The 19,857-nt window shown below is 48.0% G+C and overlaps 2 protein-coding genes across 7 annotated transcripts in view; one reads left to right on the top strand and one right to left on the bottom strand.

Moving 5' to 3' along the window:
* Positions 1-1,070: 1,070 nt before the first annotated feature.
* Positions 1,071-9,966, bottom strand: TMEM69 (transmembrane protein 69). 3 transcript variants are annotated; one of them, XM_029617863.1, is made up of 3 exons: positions 9,797-9,966; positions 5,371-5,434; positions 1,071-2,178 (listed from the first exon to the last, which is right to left on the bottom strand). In XM_029617863.1, exons 2-3 carry the CDS (start codon positions 5,413-5,415, stop codon positions 1,528-1,530), a joined length of 696 nt encoding a protein of 231 aa, XP_029473723.1. In that variant the 5' UTR covers positions 5,416-5,434; positions 9,797-9,966; the 3' UTR covers positions 1,071-1,527. The 3 variants fall into 3 exon arrangements, with proteins under 3 accessions (XP_029473723.1, XP_029473725.1, XP_029473724.1); XM_029617865.1 differs by lacking the exon at positions 9,797-9,966 and adding an exon at positions 9,253-9,330; XM_029617864.1 differs by lacking the exon at positions 9,797-9,966 and adding an exon at positions 8,878-9,017.
* A 5,524-nt stretch (positions 9,967-15,490) lies between these two features.
* Positions 15,491-19,857, top strand: part of GPBP1L1 (GC-rich promoter binding protein 1 like 1) — a 98,183-nt gene continuing 93,816 nt past the window's right edge. The window contains exon 1 of one of the 4 annotated variants that reach the window (XM_029618835.1): positions 15,491-15,548. The gene's annotated coding sequence lies outside the window, so the exon portion shown is untranslated. Of the gene's footprint in view, positions 15,549-15,573; positions 15,796-19,857 lie in introns of those variants that run through there. The other 3 variants (XM_029618833.1, XM_029618832.1, XM_029618837.1) reach the window with 3 other exon arrangements.

The raw sequence follows: 19,857 nt of genomic DNA, 5'->3' as shown, positions 1-19,857 counted from the left end.
CTAAGGTAAGGGCACTGCTACCCCAGTGATCAGACTGGACTCCTACCCTGGCACATCTTTCCGGAGGAGCTCTGACTCTTTCTCCCCCACTATGACCATAAGAAATGCCATACTGGACCAGAGCCAGGGCCCAGTCCCCAAGTCAAACTTTATTAGCAGCACTTTAGAGACTTCTCTTTCAGGAACTTATCCAGACCTTTTTTGAACAGTTCCACTAGCTGCCTTAACCATGTCCTCTGGCAATGAAATTTCAGAGCTTAATTGCCCACTCAGTGGCAGGCGCTATCTCAAAGTTTAAGAATAATTTTTTACTCCTCCCCGACTGTCATCTCTCTCTTTCCTAAACTGATTATAGCCTGGTCTGCCCCCATCCCAGCCCTGAGACGCACTGAACCGCATTCCCATCCTAGCAACACGAGGCCAGGCCCAGACTCCCCCCGTCTCCTCTTCAACCTTTTTGCTGAAGACTCAGCTGAGGAGCTGATTTTTTTTGTTTAAAGTATTTTCCCCAGCCCTTCCTGTATTGGGTGGGGGCGACGTCCCGAATCCATCTGGCAGCCCTCTCCTCTGTGACCTCAGGATTCCTCTCCAGCTGGGGGGGGGGGGGGGGGGGGTTTTCAGTTGGGAGAGTTTGGCTGTGGGTGGGATGAGTGTGAGAAGGGCCTGGCCGGTGCCTTTCAGCAGCTGCAGCGGTTATTGGCCCTGCCTTGGCTGGGAGGGGGAGCTTATTGATTTATTTTCAATTCCCTGTACGTACCCGGATCAGCCCAGACTCCTGGGTTTTGCCTCCCCTCCAGCAGATGGAGACAGAGAAAGATTTGATTGACTCTGCCCTCTATCCCGAGGTGCCACCTGCAGTCCCTCAGTATTTCTCTGGCTCCAGCCGATGGTGGAGGTGCAAAGCCTACCGCCTGTGGTACTTGTGTGAGAAGGGCCTGGCCGGTGCCTTTCAGCAGCTGCAGCGGTTATTGGCCCTGCCTTGGCTGGGAGGGGGGGCTTAGTGATTTATTTCCAAAGCAGGGGACACAGCCAGAGCATAAACCACAATACAAAATAATTCATCACAAGCCTGAAAGACAAACAGCCACCATTTTATAAGTAAAGCATCACTCAAAGGCCCCAGTCCTGCCTGCCGGTGAGAAAGGGAGGCGAGGTGGCTGGGGGGGGGGGTGCCTGCCATGGCTGGGGGGCTCTGGGCCAGGGCAGGGAGGTGCTGGTGCACCCAGGGGGCAGTTTTTCCCCCACACTGCAGCCCGGATGTTTCCATCGTGCACGCACCGCTGCGACAGGGGCGTTTTCTTCCTGAATACTAAACTGGGTGAATGCCCATCCGGTTTTGGAGAGAGTCAGGGGGCCTGGAGCTGGGGGCACATTGATCACTTGTACACGATTCCTTCCAGCGGGCGGGAAGCAGAGGGCTGCGTGGCTGATGCTCCTGTAAGTCTGATTGCCTTGGACTACCCCTGCCGGCTGGGCTTGCCGCAGGCTCTCTCTCTATTGCCTGAACACGGCCTGGGCTGCTGCCATTTAGTTTTTCTGGGCACTGACTAAGGACTGTGCCGGATACAGGTTTGCGCTTACTAAGGTAGCAACGAGGGAGAAGGTAGCCACGAGGGTCAGGATGGCTCTCAGTGCCTTAAACCAGCTCGGATAGGTGGGGAGAAGGGCAAGGTCGTAGTGCAGGGCTATCCCCCAGCCCATGATGACCAGCAGCGCGGCCTCCGTCAGCGAGTCCCTGCAGAGCAGGGCCAGCCAGGCCAGGAGGGCGGGCACCGTGCCGTGAGCTAGGTTCAGCCAGTCGGGGGGGGCAGGACTGCCGGCAGGAAGGGCAAATCCCCACCTGGCCCCTCCCCAGAAGGAGAGGATGGAGGCCCCGTAGGCCACCTGGGCAAAGGCCACGTCCACATAGTAAACCTGGGTCACGGCCATGAGCAGAGGCGCAGACAGGAGAGGGAGGAGCCCGCCAAAGCCCAGGTAGAGCGCAGGCCTGGGCGCCTCCCGCAGGGCCGGGAGGTCGTAGCGCAGCAGGTCCAGCTCCCGCTGCTGCGGCTCCTCGCTGACCTTCCTCTTCTTCAGGCGTGGCAGGGAGGAGTGGAGGCCCTGGTGCTGAGAAACGGCCCAGACGGGAGCCTCTCCCTGCCTGCATGGCCGCAGGATGGGAGCAGGAAGCCTGGTAACCTGCAATCAGAAAAAGCAGCAGAGAATATTTTGTTTACAGTAAAGTGGTTTCACCCCCCCCCCCCCCCCCCGGATCCTGAGCCCCGAGAGCCGAGTCAGACCAAGGCCAGAATAAACAGGGGCTGATGGAGACAGCCTGCACCTCGTAGGAGAGGAGAGCAGGGCAGGGCCAGCGTGCGATCCCTGCTGAGGGATCACAGCCTCTCGTTCCTCCCCCCCGGCTCTCTGCAGGGACTCCTCATGCACAGCCTCTCGTTCCTCCCTGCTCTCTGCAGGGACTCCTCATGTCAGCCTCATTCCTCCCTCCCCACCAGCTCTCATCGGGGTCTCACCACAGCCTCATTACGCCTGCTCCTTCAGTTCTCACTGAGGGATTTAAAGCCTCTCTCACTTTGCATCTGGCTCATATCTGAAATCCATCCTAATGCTGGCAGGGGTGTGGATGCTCCAGGTCGCATTATTCAAATACGGTAGTCTTGCCCCAAGGTTCATCGATTTTAGGGCAACTTTGCATTGAAAATTAAAAGAATTTCTGATTGCAACATTCCCTTAATACCGACCGAGCTCCTGGACGGATGTTCAGAGTCCTCCAGCAGCTTCTTGCTCGTTCCATTCATGCAGTCAGGCCCACTTTTGCCTTGTTATAGAAAGAGAGGCCTAGCAGAATACAAAGGAGGAAGCAGCCGTCTGCTAGAAAACCTTCCCTGCACTCCCAAGGAGGAGCCTGATCCATGCACCAGAATACGGGAGAAGTGCCGCCCCCGAGGAACCCTTCAGTCATGCGAATGCAGGTTTGGATACTTTTATGTAGGAGACAGCTTAATACGCAAGGCTCCAAGAGCCCCACTAGTCTCTCGAGATGCAGCTCGGACATAGAAATTCCTGAGAATGGTGTTGGCTTTTAGGTTAAATAAAGAAACGCATGCTGAATGCTCTCCTCCTTGTCCCCAGGGAGCCCATCGGACTGGCCCTGCTGCTACGGGAATCGTACAAGAAAGCCTTGATGCAACGCCACACATTACAAGTTGGGCCGAGTCAAGCGACAGGCAAAGCATGCAAGACCATTTTTATTTAAAGTGCACGTTTTGTCCAAATAATTCAATGATTTCCTGCATTTAAGGAAAGGCAAAAGACAAAGAGAGAAATGCTGGAGGAGTTTCACACTCGGGATCAGACGGTCGTCCTGATCCACCGCTGCCGAGGGCTTTGCTTTGGTACAGGTTTTCTGGAGGAACCTATTTCTTGGGTGAGAAACCAGAGTTCAAATCATTCTCTCATGGCCACTGCTTAGGCAAGTCACTGTTTCCCACTGCCTCTGCTACCAGCTTAGCTTGTAAGCTCTTGGGGGCAGGGGACTCATAGCAGGAAGCAGAGTTGCTTACCTGTCCCAGGACAGCATGGGTGACATCATCGGATGGAGCCTGGCATGGAAAACGTTCAAAGTTTCTAGAAACGCTGACTGGCACACTGAGCATGCCCAGCAGGCCACCAGCCACGTGTCCACGCACAGTCCCTCTTTTTCCACGAAGCTGAAGCCTTGCGGCTGTGGAGTTCGTGCTTTTTTTGCTGTGGAAATAATTTTTTTCTCCTTCCCAAGTCCCGTTGGATCCCTCTGCACGTCCGAGTCTTTTCTGTCAGCATCAGTAAGGTTTTTTGTGGTATTTTGAGGTCGATCACCAACGGTGTGGCCTCCCGCTGGCCGCAGGGCACAGACTGCGCACCACGTTCTTGTTGCCATGGCGTCATCCGGCTTCTGCCGCTGCCCCCAGTGCCCCCGGACCATGTCCAGCACAGACCCTCACAAGGTCTGTGTCCTTGCCTGGGGGCACTGCATGATGGCTGTGGCTGCGACCTTTGTGCCCAGATGACCCCCAGAGAAGCAAAAGGTTCAAATCCCACTGCTGCCTCCTGTGGCCTCGGGCAAGTCACTTTACCCTCCATGGCCTCAGGTACAAACTTAGGGCCTGACTTACTAAGGCTGCTCTTCTCGCTTTGACCATGGAGAAAGTGCCTAGTGAAGGACTCCCTCAGAAAAAGGAGAGACCTTCAGTATCTGAACATGAATCACATAAATAAAAACCGGAGACGAGGGAGGAAATGCAATTTAAGCTTCACTTCCACTGCTCATTGTTTGGGGCTTTAACTCATCCATAAATGCAGGGATGGTGCACCCTGGACAAACCTTTGCATTGCACCCCCCCCCCCCCAGCACGGAGCTCCCTCATAGAAGCAGCAGTGGCTCTGGCACTGGTGCCGCTGGGTCACCACCCAGTCTGCCCTGCACATATTCAGTCCAGGGTCTGGGGACGCGGCGAGTCCTCACTCCAGATGTCGAATAAGCGAAGGACACTAAGGAGGTCCCAGGATTCCCTCTGAAATCTCGAAGGGTGAATCAGGTTCCTCTGGGACGGGACTGAGCAATAGCTGCCTAAGTCACTCTGAGCCTGTAGATATGAACTGAAAATCTGCCCCTACGCCTCCTCGCATCGGATGACTTGTTTGCCCTTAGGTCATTTGTAAAGGGTCAGCTGTGATCTGCTTGGGTAGAATGGCTGAAGCCACCTCAAAGTTTGCACTACTGTTAGCCTCGGAGAAGAGACGGGCTCCCGGGGAGAAAATGCTGTGCAGATTTAAACAACTTCAAACGGAGCCAACCAGTGGGCATTGCAGCCTGAGCCAAGGTCACAGAAACCCAGAACATGACGGCCGCTAAGCCCATTTGCCTCATTGCTTTCAGCAAGCAGGTGCTTGTGATCCACAAAACCACCCGCTTTCAATCTCCATGGGTACTGCGTGTGAGCTGAAAGATACATAGGACTGAAAATTCACCCTGCACTTTATATTACAACTAAGTGTAAGGCATAAGCTGCAGTGACATTTGCGTGCAGCTTTCTCAGACCAGATCTAAATACCAGCAATGTGATTAACAACTCTCTCAATCTCCACTCCCGCACCATAAACAGAGCTCGACTCGGATTGTCTCTCACTGCTTCTCATTAGGACAAGATTTCCTGCCATTTCAGGATCAGCAAAATAATCCGATGCAATCCTTAGTGCTAGAGCAATCATTAAACCCCACCCTCGGACCCTGTCCCTATCTAAATCCTACACCATCCCCTCCTAGCATGGTCTGCAAACCCTGACAGCGAGTCCGAGTCGCACTTTATACAAAGTAAGAAGGAATCAGCTTACCTGCAATGCTGTCTGCAAACATCTTCTTCGGAGGAAGTTAAACATCTTTTTACTATTAGAAATCCTAAAAGAATGACAGAAATTAAAATGTTTCTGCAATTTCCTTATTGCAGCAAGGCTGCAGCCAGGCAGTGACATCCATTAACCTGGGCCTCGCACCTCCTCCAGGTACAAGGCTTACGACTCAACCAGTTCTGGAAACCCCAGCACCGGGACATTGGTTCCTTTTGCTGTTGCAGACGTCCTTCACACATCTGGGTGATAACGCCTGTTTAATCTTTGGCAGGGTGACCGGTCATAAGAGGCACTTCTGCTTGTTGCGCTAAAAGGAGCTGAGACACTGTTAGACTCCGTATTTTATAAGTGTGAAGAATCTGGACATGCCCACTGTATGGAAAGACTATAACTTAATGTAATCTAAGGCAAATCTTCATCCCATGTCAGGATAGCTGCAAGCTAAGGTCATTTATTGTACTTGCACATCAAAAATACAAAGAATGAAGACATTCCTTACCTGATAATTTTGTTTTCCTTAGTGTACACAGATGGACTCAGGACCAGTGGGTTATGTGATCCCCTGCCAGCAGATGGAGACGGAGTCAGGTTTCAAAGCTGACATCACCCTAGCTACCCCCCTGCAGTGCCCTCAGCCCTCCAATATTCTCTTCAAGCCACTGTGGACATATTATCGAAAAAACTTGATTAAAAACAGATACCCGTAACTGTACTCAACCAAACACTGAACCCCAGTAAGATTATAGATGCCCTGACCTAGGGACTGGGTGACGGCTTACCCGTAATCTCTTGGAATCGATATCCACTCCACGGGCGAATCTTTGGCACCGCTCCTGGGCAGCCGTGGGTGGGATGCTGAGTCCATCTGTCTACACTAAGGAAAATGAAATTATCGGTAAGTAATTTCTCCATTTCCTAGTGTGTAGCCAGATGGACCCAGGACCAATGGGGTGTTCAAAAGCTACCCCCGATTGGGGCAGGAGGCTGCCCCCTGGTCCGGTCAACACCACCCGAGCAAAGGCTGCGCCCTCTCGGACCCGTACGTCCAGGCAGTAGAACCTGGAGACTGTGTGCAAGGAGGATCACATCAACACTCGGCAGATGTCAACGGGAGACAGCAGTCTAACTTCTGCCCATGAGACTGCCTGAACTCTAGTAGAATGAGCTTTAACCTGAGGCGGTAATGGCTTTCCTGCCTCCACACAGGCTCCTGTGACCACCTCCTTAATCCAACGAGCTATGGGAGCCCGTGAAGCTGGTCCGCCCTGCTTCCTTCCACCGTGAAGGAAACTTCCAGACAGCGCACCAAAAGTCTACTGACATTCAAATGGCGGAGGAGTTTATATTCTTCCGTGCCCTTGTGCTTATCTAGGGATGGAAATGAAATGGACTGATTCAAATGAAACTCTGAGACTACCTTGGGCAAGAAGGATGAAACGGTACGAAGCTGTGATGCTCCTGGAGTCATCCAGAGAAACGCGATTCCTGACACGACAAAGCCTTCAGTTCAGAGATGCGATGTGCCGAGCACGTAGCCACCAGGAACACCGTTTTCAAGGTTAATAAACACAAGGAAAGACTGCACAGCAGCCGAAAGGAAGGCCCTGCCAAAAATTCCAGTACTAGATTAAGATTCCACAAGGGAACCGGCCATTGTAGGGGTGGCCAGAGATGCTTCAGAAATGCTGGCAAGTACCCAAAAACTAATTTATATCCCATGCTTCCAAAGAGGAGAGATGCTTTAAAGGGCATCTTTGTGAGATTTGCCTTGGAGGTTGCGTCTGCTGACCAATTCCGCAGCCATAGCTGTCTCTTCTGGCTCCCACCACTGAGGCCAGTCCTCTGGCCGAGGTACGGATTAGATCCGAGCTCACGTAAGCTTAAAATATGGCAGCGGGTTCCATAACTGCTCTGGAATTCTCCCCCGAGTCATCCACCTCCCGAGAGAGGAGCAGGCATGAATGAGCTACCAGGGCACAACAAGACGCAATCTGTAAGGTCACTGCTACTGCGTCAAAGGCCTGTTTAAGGATGGACTCCATCCGCCTATCCTGCGCATCCTTTAAGGCCGCTCCTCCCTCCACTGGGATAGTTGTTCACTTAGAGACCACACAGTCCAGCGCATCCACTTTAGGGAAATGCACACGTTCTCTTGCTGCCGGATCCAGTGGGAATAGAGCTTCTAACACTTGTTCACCTTTAAAACTTGCTTCTCTGGCATCCCATTCCAGGTCAATCATCTCCTGGATGGCTTCCAGTTCTGAAAGTAGCAAGAGGCTTTCTGTAGGGAAATCAGAATGGGATTCTTCTTCGGATCCGTCATAGAGTCTGCCCCAGGAACTCCCAGCATCTTCAGGGTCTTGGAAACCGGGGCCAGCAATTTGTTCTATGGAAAAACTGTAACATGGTCCAATTCGGTTCTAAATCAGGGGGATTTCCCCATCTTCCAAGGGATCTGGATCCTCTTCTTTGTCCATGCCAGGGATACCCTTGGTGAGTCGAGACATGTCTCAAGGTCTGCTGATAGGACTGGGCTTACCGGCTGAGGTTCCGTCCAGACAAGGGCAAGAGAGGTAGCAGACTGCACCTGTACGACAGCTGTAAGGCACTGAAAGAATTCCACCCACGAGAAGGCTGCCAGGTCCATGCCTGGCCCAGAGGAGGTACTGGGGTAGGTGTCGCTAAATTTCCTTCTCACATGGATGACCCAGTCCCGGGGTTACTCAGATCTGGGGCACTTCTGGTTAAGGCTGTGGCCGACCCATCTTCTGAATGGGAGGAGCCGGGCTTAGCAAAGTCCGGGATGGCCAACTCTCCCTGGGCTTCCTCACGGTGCTGACATAAGTAAGAATCCAGGTCAGACTGTGCAGCCTTAATATGACAAACTGGGATCTTGGAAATCACCTCAGAAATTCTCAACTGGGGGAGGAATCACTGAAGGACAGCGGGAGTCAATCTTTTCTCCAATTTAAAAGTAGAATTTCTTCTTCCAAAAAGTACAGTGATCCCCATAGGGAAAGCATGTCCGCATCTGCTGGAGACGGAGAAATACTGAAGGGCTGATGTGTATCTAGGGTGATGTCAGCTTTGAAACCTGACCCCGTATCCATCTGCTGGCAGGGGAGCATAAACCATTGGTCCTGAGTCCATCTGGCTACACACTAGGACATTGGAAATTCAACAGACTAAATAAGGTGCGTCTAGTCCTTTATTAATGATCGATGATTATTTATAATGCAAAAGAAGGCTGTTTAACCAGAAGTGCTTATTATGACTGATCACTATAACATTGCTGTGAATTAAACAAGCATTATAATCTAGATGTGTGAAGGATTTATGTGAGGAGATCTGAAATATTCTTCATTACTTGACACCTTTTGCTTGTGGTTATATTTATATTGGGGTCAGCCCTGTCCTGCAGAGATTTATAAGATTACTGGCACACCTCCAAGTTCTGCAGGAGTGTCCGCTGCTCTTTTACATTTTCATTACCTTATGAAAACAGCATCCCACGCTCAGGATATGTTCTTCCAACTTTCTGTACCCTGCTCTTTCATTAGCTCCATTTGCATCCAGTATTCCCCCATGCAAAAGCTTTTCTCAAGATAGTAGTCACCAAGAACCCCCCTGGTGAGTCAGAGATAACAATCTTAACACCTGAAACTGCTGGGACACCTGGAAACGGAGCTAAAATAATAAAAGCTTCCTATCTCAGTTTATGGGGGCAGGGCTAGCAGAACTCAGTTCCCTTCATAGGATTCAACAGAGAAGAAACATCTTCACGAATTGTGTCAAAGCTCCAAGGAATTCCATGCATAAACGTGCATAAGGTGCTGACTCTCCTCCCCCACTCCTCCCTCAACTCACCTGTTCCTGGGGACTCTCTGTCCGCCACCAACTTCTGATGAAGCTCTGCCCCCTCTTCTCTCACCCACCAGCTCTTGAGAAATGTATGTCCCCTCCCAAACCCCCCCTTCTGGAGGACTGTATGCCCCCTCCCTAGCCGAATATCTCCTGCGGATCCTCCCCCGCTTCCCTCCCTAACTCAGCAGCTCCTGCTCATTCCCTCTCCTACGGATCCTCCCCCCGCTTCCCTCCCTAACTCAGCAGCTCCTGCTCATTCCCTCTCCTACGGATCCTCCCTTCTCTCTCTCTCAGCAGCTCCTGCGGATCCTCCCCCGCTTCCCTCCCTAACTCAGCAGCTCCTGCTCATTCCCTCTCCTACGGATCCTCCCTTCTCTCTCTCAGCAGCTCCTGCGGATCCTCCCCCCGCTTCCCTCCCTAACTCAGCAGCTCCTGCTCATTCCCTCTCCTACGGATCCTCCCTTCTCTCTCTCAGCAGCTCCTGCGGATCCTCCCCCCGCTTCCCTCCCTAACTCAGCAGCTCCTGCTCATTCCCTCTCCTACTCACACGCTCCTGCGGATCCTCCTCTCTCTAACTCAGCAGCTCCTGCGGAATCTCCTTCCCGGAGCGGAAGTGACGAGGGGTGCGGCTGCTCCTTGTGCGCCGTCCTCAGCGGCTCGGCCAGGACCCCGAGCGCTGACTTTTCGTTCCACCTGAGCCCTCCCCTTCCCCGAGATGTCTTCCGTCTGCTCCCAGCCGGCGGCTGTCGGAGCTGGCCCAGGCCATTCTCAGACAGTCCTAGCTTTCAGCCTGGCACACCCTCTCATCATTAACTGTCAGCGGCTTAATTAAACTTAACAAAGCAAACCACCCACTACCACAACGAGCCTGTAAAGCACATAATGGATAGTCTATAAAATAGTAAACGCGAATCGGTTGTTTACTTTTTCAAAAAGTACAAAGTCCAGGGGACACACAATCAAGTTACTAAGTTGTACATTTAAAACCAATAAGACAAAGGGTTTTTTTTTTTGTACTCAATGTATAATTACGCTCTGGCATTCATTGCCAGAGGATGTGGTAAAAAGTATTAGTGTAGCCGCGTTTAAAACAGGTATGGACAACTTCCTGGAGGAAAAGTCCATAAATCATTATTAGGGTGGAGTTGCAGAAATCCACTTCTTATCCCTGGGTTAAGCAGCTTGGAATCTTTCTACCCCTTGGGATCGTACCAGGTACTTGTGACCTGGATTGGCCACTGTTGGAAACAGGATACTGGGCTTGATGGTCTAACCCAGTATGGGAATCTTATGTAAGACCTTTAAATATTAAACTTTGCTTCATGGGAATGTGTGTGTATACAGTGTGTGTGTGTGTGTGTATATATATATATATATATATATATATATAATACATACACATTTCAGAAAGCATAGAAACAGAAATGACTGCAGAAAAGGACCAGCGGTCCATCTAGTCTGCCCAGCAAGTTTATGGTAGTCAAGTCCCCCATTTTTTATCAGTCCCCCCCCCCCCCCCCATTATTAGTTTCCCAGGCTGTCAAAGTAGGGCTCTTGGTGGTTGCTGTTAGAGTTCAATTCCCTGTTACCTTCTGCCATACAAGCAGAAAGTAATGTTGGAGTTGAGAGTAATGTTGGAGTTGCATCAAGAGTTTCAAGCTTATTGATTAAGGGTAGTAACAGCCACATCAGCAAGTTACCCCTATGTTTATTTTTCCCAGACCACAACATTCAATGTCCTAGTTATTTTCTGTCTATAATTAATTCTCTTTTCCTCCTTTCTCCCTGTCACTGAAGCAGAGAGAAAGCATATCACAGTATCAAATGTATCATCTAATATTTTGGGGTAGACTGCAAATAAAATCAAGAAATACATACATTTGTAAATTAAAAGAAATCCATACCACACTGACAAAAGAATCTCTGAAATGTCTGGCTGGGTTGAACTAGTGTGTTTCTTCACCATAGTGTGTTTCTTCACCATAGTGTGTTTCTTCACCATAGTGTGTTTCTTCACCATATAAAAACAAAAGTCAAATTCTGGTGTCACCTCAGAAACAGTGAAACAGTAACACAACTTCCTCCATTATCTGACACTTTGTGAAAGAACTGAAAAACCTGCAAAAAAAAGAGGGCATCAAAGTCTGTAGAGCAAACCTGTCAAGCCAAAACAACACTATTGTCTTCTGTGACTGCAGCTGTCTTTGGTGGGAGCCTAGTTTGCCTAATTTCTAAGCCGGCCCCGAGGCAATAGACATGAAGAAAAAGAGTCAAAGGGCACAGTGGTGAGAGGTGGCTTCAATGGCATTTACTTTGTGTATCAGATCAGAGTTGGTCTGTGTTTCATTACAAAATAATATGAAAACTTGGATTTTCCTGTGATTTATGGCAAAATAGTTGAAAGATGTGGTTAGGGTAGCTCCAGTAGGGGTAGGTATGATGGAGTGGAGTTTGTGGGAATTTGGTAGGAGGAGTGGCGTCTTGGGGGAGGAGGGGTCAGAGATGGGCAAGTATAGGAGATCTATGGGGCTTGGTTGATGGTTGTGGTAGGCTATTTTGACTCACTCGAATATTATTTAATTTAAAAGATGTATAACTCGCCTTATCCTTCATTCAAGGCAGGAAGCATAAAAATGCACAATGAATTGACATACAATTATTGTTGTGCTGCCTTTGGTTTATTTTTAAGTGTTATGTGGTTCTATGATTTTATGTATTATATTTTATGTTTTCCTTATTATACATAGCTTTAGGCAGTTTGGATTAAGACTGGCAAAGTGGGTAATAAGAATGGCAAATAAATAAAGTGGGTAGAAAGGATGAACCCTACCCACAAGGGGAGCTAAATGGAAGCAGTTTATTTGGATTTAGCTTGTTCCTTTTACATTGGTAGCTCAAGGTGTATTTCATTCAGGTACAGCAGGGTGACTGAAGACACAGGACCAGCCAAAATCTCCAGAATAACGATTGATCCTATTGTCCTAATATATTTAATGTTTTTCCTGGAATTAAAGTTTTGTACCCTGGGCCAGCCCCAGCACCATGTGCTGCAGCATGGGGATCCACGTTCAAATCCCCTTCCAGGAGAGCCTATCAGATCTGGATGTACAGGAGTGGTAGTGCATTTAGTCCAGGGAGGAAGGAAAGGCAGCAATTGCTTCAGCAGTGACTCCTGCTGGTCAATGAGTTGCACTGAAAGTCCTCCAATTGAATGGGTTTCTGTGGAAGGAAAGAACTTGAGGGAAAATGCAACAGGCCATCAGAAGAAACATAAAACATAAAACTGTGCATCTTTATTAGTGTAACCCCTGTTCCTGGCTGGGCACAAGAGCTCATTGGGGAGGTCATGGGCAAGCAGAGGAGCCATGCCTCCTGGGCTCCTTCCTGCATGGGGTGGGGGAGAGGAAAGACTCAATCTTTCAAGGCCTTTAGGGGGTTTTCCTCCTCTCCTCTGGAGATGTTCTGCAAACCAGTCCAGTCAGAATAAAATACCACACCACATAGTAGATGTTGCCCAAAAAATAAAGTCCTTTAACTGGTCACTGATGGCAGGAAACAAAATCCACATCCACGGCTTAGTGCACAGTCAGGACAGAAACAATAAAATCCATTAGCACAAAGAGTAAACTCCATCTCTCACATAGAAGAAAATGCTGCATATACTTATAGGTAAGCTCTATGAGTCAAGCACTTTTCCTGATACCTGTTTCCCTGGTCTCAGCTGTGAGATTAAAAGAGTAAATCAGGAACCTGGAGCTGATGCTTCCCTTTGGGCAGCAGCTTTGAACAGATCTCCAAGTTTGGCCTCCAACTCAGAAGCACCCTCCCTGGACAGAGGAGGAGTAGGGACGTACGTCTCTGTTCTTTTGAGACTACTTCTGTGTCTTCACCAAAAGACTCAGGAATCCCTTTGATTTGAATCTTCAGGAAACTTAGATATCCTTTTTTGGGCTCCTCAGGAGGCCTGTGCACACAACCTTGGGCCCCAGCCACCTCCCAGGATAGGATACTCCTTCAGCACCACTCCATCCACCACTACCTCTCCCCTTGGAGGTACAGATCAACAGAACCTCTCTGTCAGAATGAGGCTCTCTGAAAAACCTTGTACTCATGTGGGCAGAGAAGGTTTGTTAAAATGCTGACACCTCCCAATGGGGCATGCCAACACCTACTCAGACATCATTACATTCAAGGTCTAGTGAGACCACTGATGAACATTAATAAGGGTCACATCTGGGACCCCCTTCAATAGGACATGTTCCATTTTTTACATGTTTCCTGGGTCTGCTCTTTGGTGCAGGTGTATAGCTGGGTCTGTCTGGCCAGCTATGCAAAGGACTTGGGAGGCTCACTAGGAATGATATTATTTAGATCGTACTGTGGTGATAGAATCAACTAGCAGCCAAGTCTGTCTGGCAGGCTGCAAGTTCTGTAAAAACTAGAAATCCTAGTGGACATGCAGGCACTCACATAGCTGGGTCTGTCTGGTAGGCCATGCTGGGAACCTAGGAGGCTGGATGTTTGGGCAACATCCATGCTAGTATTGCGGGCTATTTAGATTATTACAGAGCCTTGTGGTTAGGCAAGGGGAAAGGTGGGTACTGGAGGGAACTAGGGGAGGGGGGGTTTCTACCCAAGAAGGTGGTGTACAAAGGAAAAATACAAAAAAAGACTATAAGAATATAAGAACATAACTGTGCTGAATAAGGAGGAATCTTGCAGGTGGTCACACTCGGTGGCCAGCAATAGTGTGGATTGAATAATTGGGTAGACTGAATGGTCTGTCTCTGCTGTCATCTATTCTGTTATTATATCTTTGCACTGTGCTCGTGCTTTCCACACTATCTGCTTTGTCACTTGATTATGATCAGCACAGAGGTGCAAGCTTTAGTCCTTCTGCTGTAAATACCTCCTCCTGTAAATTCCTCCACTACAATTATGGTTACGCTTTTCTACTTTCTGTTGCTGTCCCTTCCTCCTCTATCTATACCCCTCACTCCCGCCCCCCTTTTTCTCGCCTGCTCCCTCCCCTGCGCCCTGTTTTTTGTAATTTTCCTCCTTTCTCAAGTTTATTGTAAACCGGCGTGATGTGCCCGCACGAACACCGGTATATTAAAAGCTGTTAAATAAATAAATAAATAAATAAATAGTGAGATTCATAAGGGTAGGAGCTGCTAAACAGGAGCTTACCATAACTTTGCACCTTAATTAAATAGTAATAAAGTAAATGGTGGCAGATAAAGATCAAAGTGGCCCATTCAGTCTTCCCAGATGAGACCCATCCTCCCCTAGCAGATATGCACACAAAATTGTCAAATACAATCCAACACCAGCTTTTCCTCAGTCTCTCATCCCTTCTCTCATATCTGTCCCAAGCATGGCCATGAGCATATCCATCATTCTCATCACACTGTTGGCATCCCCATGTTTTCTTTGAGCCCTGATGAAGTCATACCACTGCTGTTTTTGGGTTGTAACTGCTACTCTGAGCAGGTTGCACTCATGCTTTTTTGGAGCCCTATTGCAATTGTACCCCTGCTGGTTTGGGTTATAACTACCACTCTGTGCAGGTTATCCCAATGTAGTTCATTTATATTCTTTTTCTGCTATGGATCCTCTGTGCTTATCCCATTCATTTTTAAATTTTGCCACCATTTTTGTCTCCACCACTCTTTTTGTAAAAAAAAACAAAAAAAAACCCAAAACCCAAACTTCCTGATGTCATCCTGTCTCCCCTCGGAGCTTCAAATCATGACCCCTAGTTCTATAACTTCTCTTCTGTTAAAAAAAAACCAAACCAAAACAAAAACCTGTCCCTTGGGCATCGTTACTACCTTTCAGGTATTTAGACTAAATACATTTTTGGAGTAGCTTCCTCGGGTCAGAACAGAATGAGCCAAAGGTGCCAGCACCAGGAAATATAAGCGAATCATAAAACGCATCCAGTGTCAAGGTGAAGGAGAAAAGGTGGGTGGAGTGGGTTGATGGGTGATCAGAAAGTACTAGGCAGTATAACTTTATGACTCACAATGAGATAAGAAACCCTGATCCTAGCTGAGTCCTTTCGTGTCATTGGCCTTTATTAGCAATGACACCAAAGTAATATGGAGAGAGAGTAGAGTGTATCCAAACCAAGCTCAGGGGATCTGTCTCCCCAGCCCCACCTCAGGTCACGTGACGGGGAAGTCTGAAAGCGGAAGTAAACACACAAAGCACCATAGAGCCAGCTCGCTGCTGGCACTCGGGGCAGAAAAACAATGGCCGCGCGCGCTGGAGCTGGACGTCACGCACGACGTCTGGTAAGCGGCAAACAGCGGCGCTGCTGCTGGCTAGTGGTTGGCTCTTGGCACGCGGACGTTGGCCACTCCCCAGCACGTGCACGGGCAGGAGGGCGCGCGCGCGTGGCGGCGGTGAGGGAGCGCGAGGCGGAGCGGGAAAGTTTCCTGGTACAGGGTGAGGGAGCGCGGCGGCAGCCACTGGCGCGACGGAGCCTGCAGCACTCCTTGCACAACGAGCGGCCGCTGCATGCGGTCGGCTCCCGCACAGGTGCCGTCCCGCTCACGCTTCGCTCTCAGGCGCTGGGCCCTGGCGGGGGGGCGGGGCGCGGACGCCATCTTGGAGCAGCTTTGTTGTTGTTATCGGCGACAGGAAAGGGGTAGAGAGAGGGAGATAAACAGTGAGCGAGGCTACGCGAGTGGTTAAGAGGGAGATAAAAAGTGAACCAGCGAGTAAGGAGGAGGCGAGAGAGGGCGAGAAACTGAGAGAGTGAGCTGGAGTGTGTGCGAGGGTGAGAATGAGAGAGTGTGAGGGAAGGGGAGAAAGCACTAACTAGAGGCTGAGGGAGCAGTGGAAAAGAGAGTGCGCGAGGGAGGGAGAGAAAAAGGGTAGGAGGGGGGTGAGGATAGGAAGAAAGTGAAAGTGAGCGAGGAGTGGGAACGTGTTAAGGTGAGAAATCGTGAGTGAGGGAAGAAGGGACAACGAGAGGTGGGGAGAGAGAGAGAGAGAAAATGAAAGGGGAGGGAACGGAATGAGTGTGTGAGGAAGGAGGCAGACAGGGAGATGGCAACGTGCAGTTATGTCAAAGTTACCTGAATCAGAGAGATGGGTGTGTGCTCGGGGGATTGGGGGGAGGGCCAGACGGTGTGTTTGAGAGGAGAGGTAGGGGCCTTGCGTTGGTGAGAGGTTGTGAAAGTGTCAGAAACACGTGTCTGCACACGAGCTGCTGGGAGTGACTGAGCTGGGGAGTTAGTGAGGAAACAAAGGAGGCGCAAGTGCTGACTTGGCTGTGCTTCCAGTGCTGGATGATGATTATTCCTGTTACCAGGCCGGAGTGTGGCAGTGCGCATGGTGGGCTCACCCCTGTGCTATTGTATTCATTCATATTAGCAGCAGCAGCAGCAGAATAGTGCATGGGGGATGACATGTATATACAGGTTTTGCTCTACCAGTAACATTTTTTTGCGTCTTTGATATAACTACCGGTACTAAAGGGAAGGTGAGAGGAAGACAGAAATGAGCTTGTGCAATGGTATAAAACCAATAGTTCCTAAACCTGTCCTTGGGGATTCCTACCCAGTCAGGTTTTCAGGGTATCCATAATGACAGAAATGGGCTTGCTCTGCCTCTCTTGTATATTGCTACATCTCATGCATACTTATTGTGGATATCCTGAAAACCTGATCAAAAGTTTGCAAACCATTGCTGTAATTCATACAGAGGCACTTCAAGACTTTTCAGTTAAGGAACATCAGGTTCTGTTTTATATGGTCACTTTTGTTTATTGCTGTTCCTTTCTCCAAGCTACCTCCAATGGTCATTTAGTCTGTCCTGTTGTGTCCCCTGGTTCTACAGTATTTCATTCCTGAGATCAGGGTTTTGTAATATTTTAGGAACATAGGATAAGTGTGCTTTATTAGTCATGCCCAACTCTTTCTTGTAGAGATGGTGGATGCAATGCATCCATAGTTATTAATTTAAATTTACTGTTTTCCTTATGTATTTCAGCACACATGGCAATGGCTTTCTTGTTTGTCAGGGCTCATAGCTACACTGAAATGTTATCTTTATTCTTTTTGCCATATTTATGAATATTTTCATTTTGATGTACTAACTGAAAAATAAATTTATTTTATTTGCAGTTTAGTTTTGGTGAAATAAATGGTTTTGACCCTTTAAAAGAATATGTCGTAGTTGCTCAGGGATAGATTCCTTGAGAGATGCTTGATGTAGTAGTGATTGCAAGAAATCTTACAAAGAGCTTCTTTGTTAGAGAAGAGAAAATATAACTAGAGGCAGATTCATGGATTGCCTAAGTGTTTAACCTATTTTTGCCTCATCAATGATTTTTAAGTAGCACTAATGGTGTATTCAGTTCCGTACTACATGCTTATGATATATTATGAGAAAACAGTGAATTAATAAAATGTGAGGTAAACAAGATTTTTGTATAGTCCTTGTATATCTGGAGCCAGAAACAAAACACCTTCCTAATATCTACTTGTGTGATATACAGTTAGTCTCTGGAAACTTGTTAAGAAAATATATGGCATAGACTCCAACACAGATCATAAAGCTGCTTTCATCTTGTTGGCCAAATCAGTTGTTTTATTACTTTTAGAATTTCTATATTAATCTGTATATGTTCTTTGATATTAATATTAATATAATATATTATTATTAATCATTAATATACCAGCACTGTGCAAGAGACGTATGCTAAGATGTTATTTATTTAAAAATCATTTATAAATCATCTTCCAGATCAATTAATATCAAAAAGCGATGTATACAACTAAACTGCACATAAAATTTGCATAAAACAAAACTAAAATTTAACATAACCTGCGTACACAAAATTCTTAAAACTAAAAATACATTAAAAAAACAACCCCATTTGAAACAGAACTGAGAGGATCCACAAGTTGCAACATATTAACACACACTCAAGTTCTGATGGCATTAACCAGATCTTTTAAGTTCTTCTGAAACTGAACTCCTTTTCCTCACGCAGTTCAGGGGGCAGCCTGTTCCACAAATAATGGGGCCATGGCTGAAAAACCTCTTATATCGAAAGGCCTGCCCTAGAGGGAGTCAATTATTAGAGCACAAATTCCTATTTGTGTGTTGCCAGTTCAACTGACCCTTCAAATGTGGGGGACATAAACTATGCAAAATTTTAAGTTAAGGTCGGGCATTTGAACTTACAGTGTGATCTGATTGGTAGCCTGTGCAATTTCCACAACAGAAGGGCTGCCAGCTCTCTTCTTGATTTAGCCAAAACTATTCTGGCACCTGTATTTAGAATCAGCTGGAGTTTTCTGATGATTTTATTAGGAAGCCCAAGCTATAATATGTTGTAGTAATCTATGTGAGAAAACACTAATGTGTAAAGTCACTGCTTTCAAAGCACAACATTCTAAAAGTACACTAATTTTATTCAAGGAACACAAACATTTCTTGGGTATGTGCCCTAAAGTATTTGCGTCTCTGTGTTGTATTCCAGTTGTTTCCATACCGATCCTGGTGATCCCATAGCAATTCGAGTTTTCAGGATATCCATATGCATGAGATAAATTGGTATATACTGGGTCTCCAGTAAGGGATGCAAAATATTGAGTTAAATTTTAAGTAAATTCTTACTGTTTAATACTTTAAATGTTAGTGCTTGTCAGCGCAAGCCAGGCTCCTGCTCAAGAAGGGTTGCGGTTGATGTCCAGTTCTCATTTCCCAGCATTCTCTGTGGCCCCCCATGTTGAAGCAGTTTGGGCTGCTATTGGCCAGCCCGGGAAGCATCCAAGCATGTCATGGGGTAGGCACATCGAGGGAGCCACCTCTGCCACACCACTGCTGTAGGCTGTAAGCATCGTTTGGTTAACTGTTAAAATTTCATTAGTTCAAACAGTTAAATTTTTAAAATATTTGTTCTTAGTCGCCAATGTCTGATCTCTTTCAACCCCCACCACCATTGTGCAGCCCTCTCTTGCTGCCCCTTCCTCACTGCCACTTGTTCAGACCTCTGTTTATCTAATCCCCCTGCCCAACCGTGTGCCATCCTTTTATTCCTTCCCCTCAACACACACTAGAGCAGGCCTCTTTCATCCCCCCCCCTGAAGTTCTTTCACCAGCCCTATTCCACATACACTCGTGCAGGCCCTCTCTCTTTTCTCCTCTGGCTGGCAGGAGGAGCATGGAGCTTCTCAACTGCATCTGCTTCATCCTCTGCCAACTTCACTTGCAGTGTTTGCAGCTCGCATGAGACTGAGGCCTCATGCATTCAGGATTCAGAATGAAGCTGATGGAGAAGGAGGAGGCAGATGTGATATGAAATATCTCTCTCCTGACACGAGGGAGAGGGCAAGGATCACTGTTGGGAGGGGGAAGATCATTGAGCTAGGGTTGCTACTAGTACAGCACAACAAGGACTTTGCCATGTGCTGCGGAACACTGATTGAGAAGTACTGTTGTAGGCCATATTCTCGTTACAAAGATAGGGTAGGGTAAAAAAAAAAAAGTGGAGTGATAGCATTTCAAGGAAGCTGTAGAAATGAAGGAAAGAAAGTAGAGCAGCGGGATTACTAGAGATAGGGAAATTGAATTGCCATTCGTACT

Source organism: Rhinatrema bivittatum, chromosome 10 (assembly GCF_901001135.1).
Source record: "Rhinatrema bivittatum chromosome 10, aRhiBiv1.1, whole genome shotgun sequence".
Classification (NCBI taxonomy): Eukaryota; Metazoa; Chordata; class Amphibia; order Gymnophiona; family Rhinatrematidae; genus Rhinatrema; species Rhinatrema bivittatum.
The sequence above is the reverse complement of the archived record's forward strand: the minus strand, read 5'-3'. Positions and strand labels throughout refer to the sequence as shown.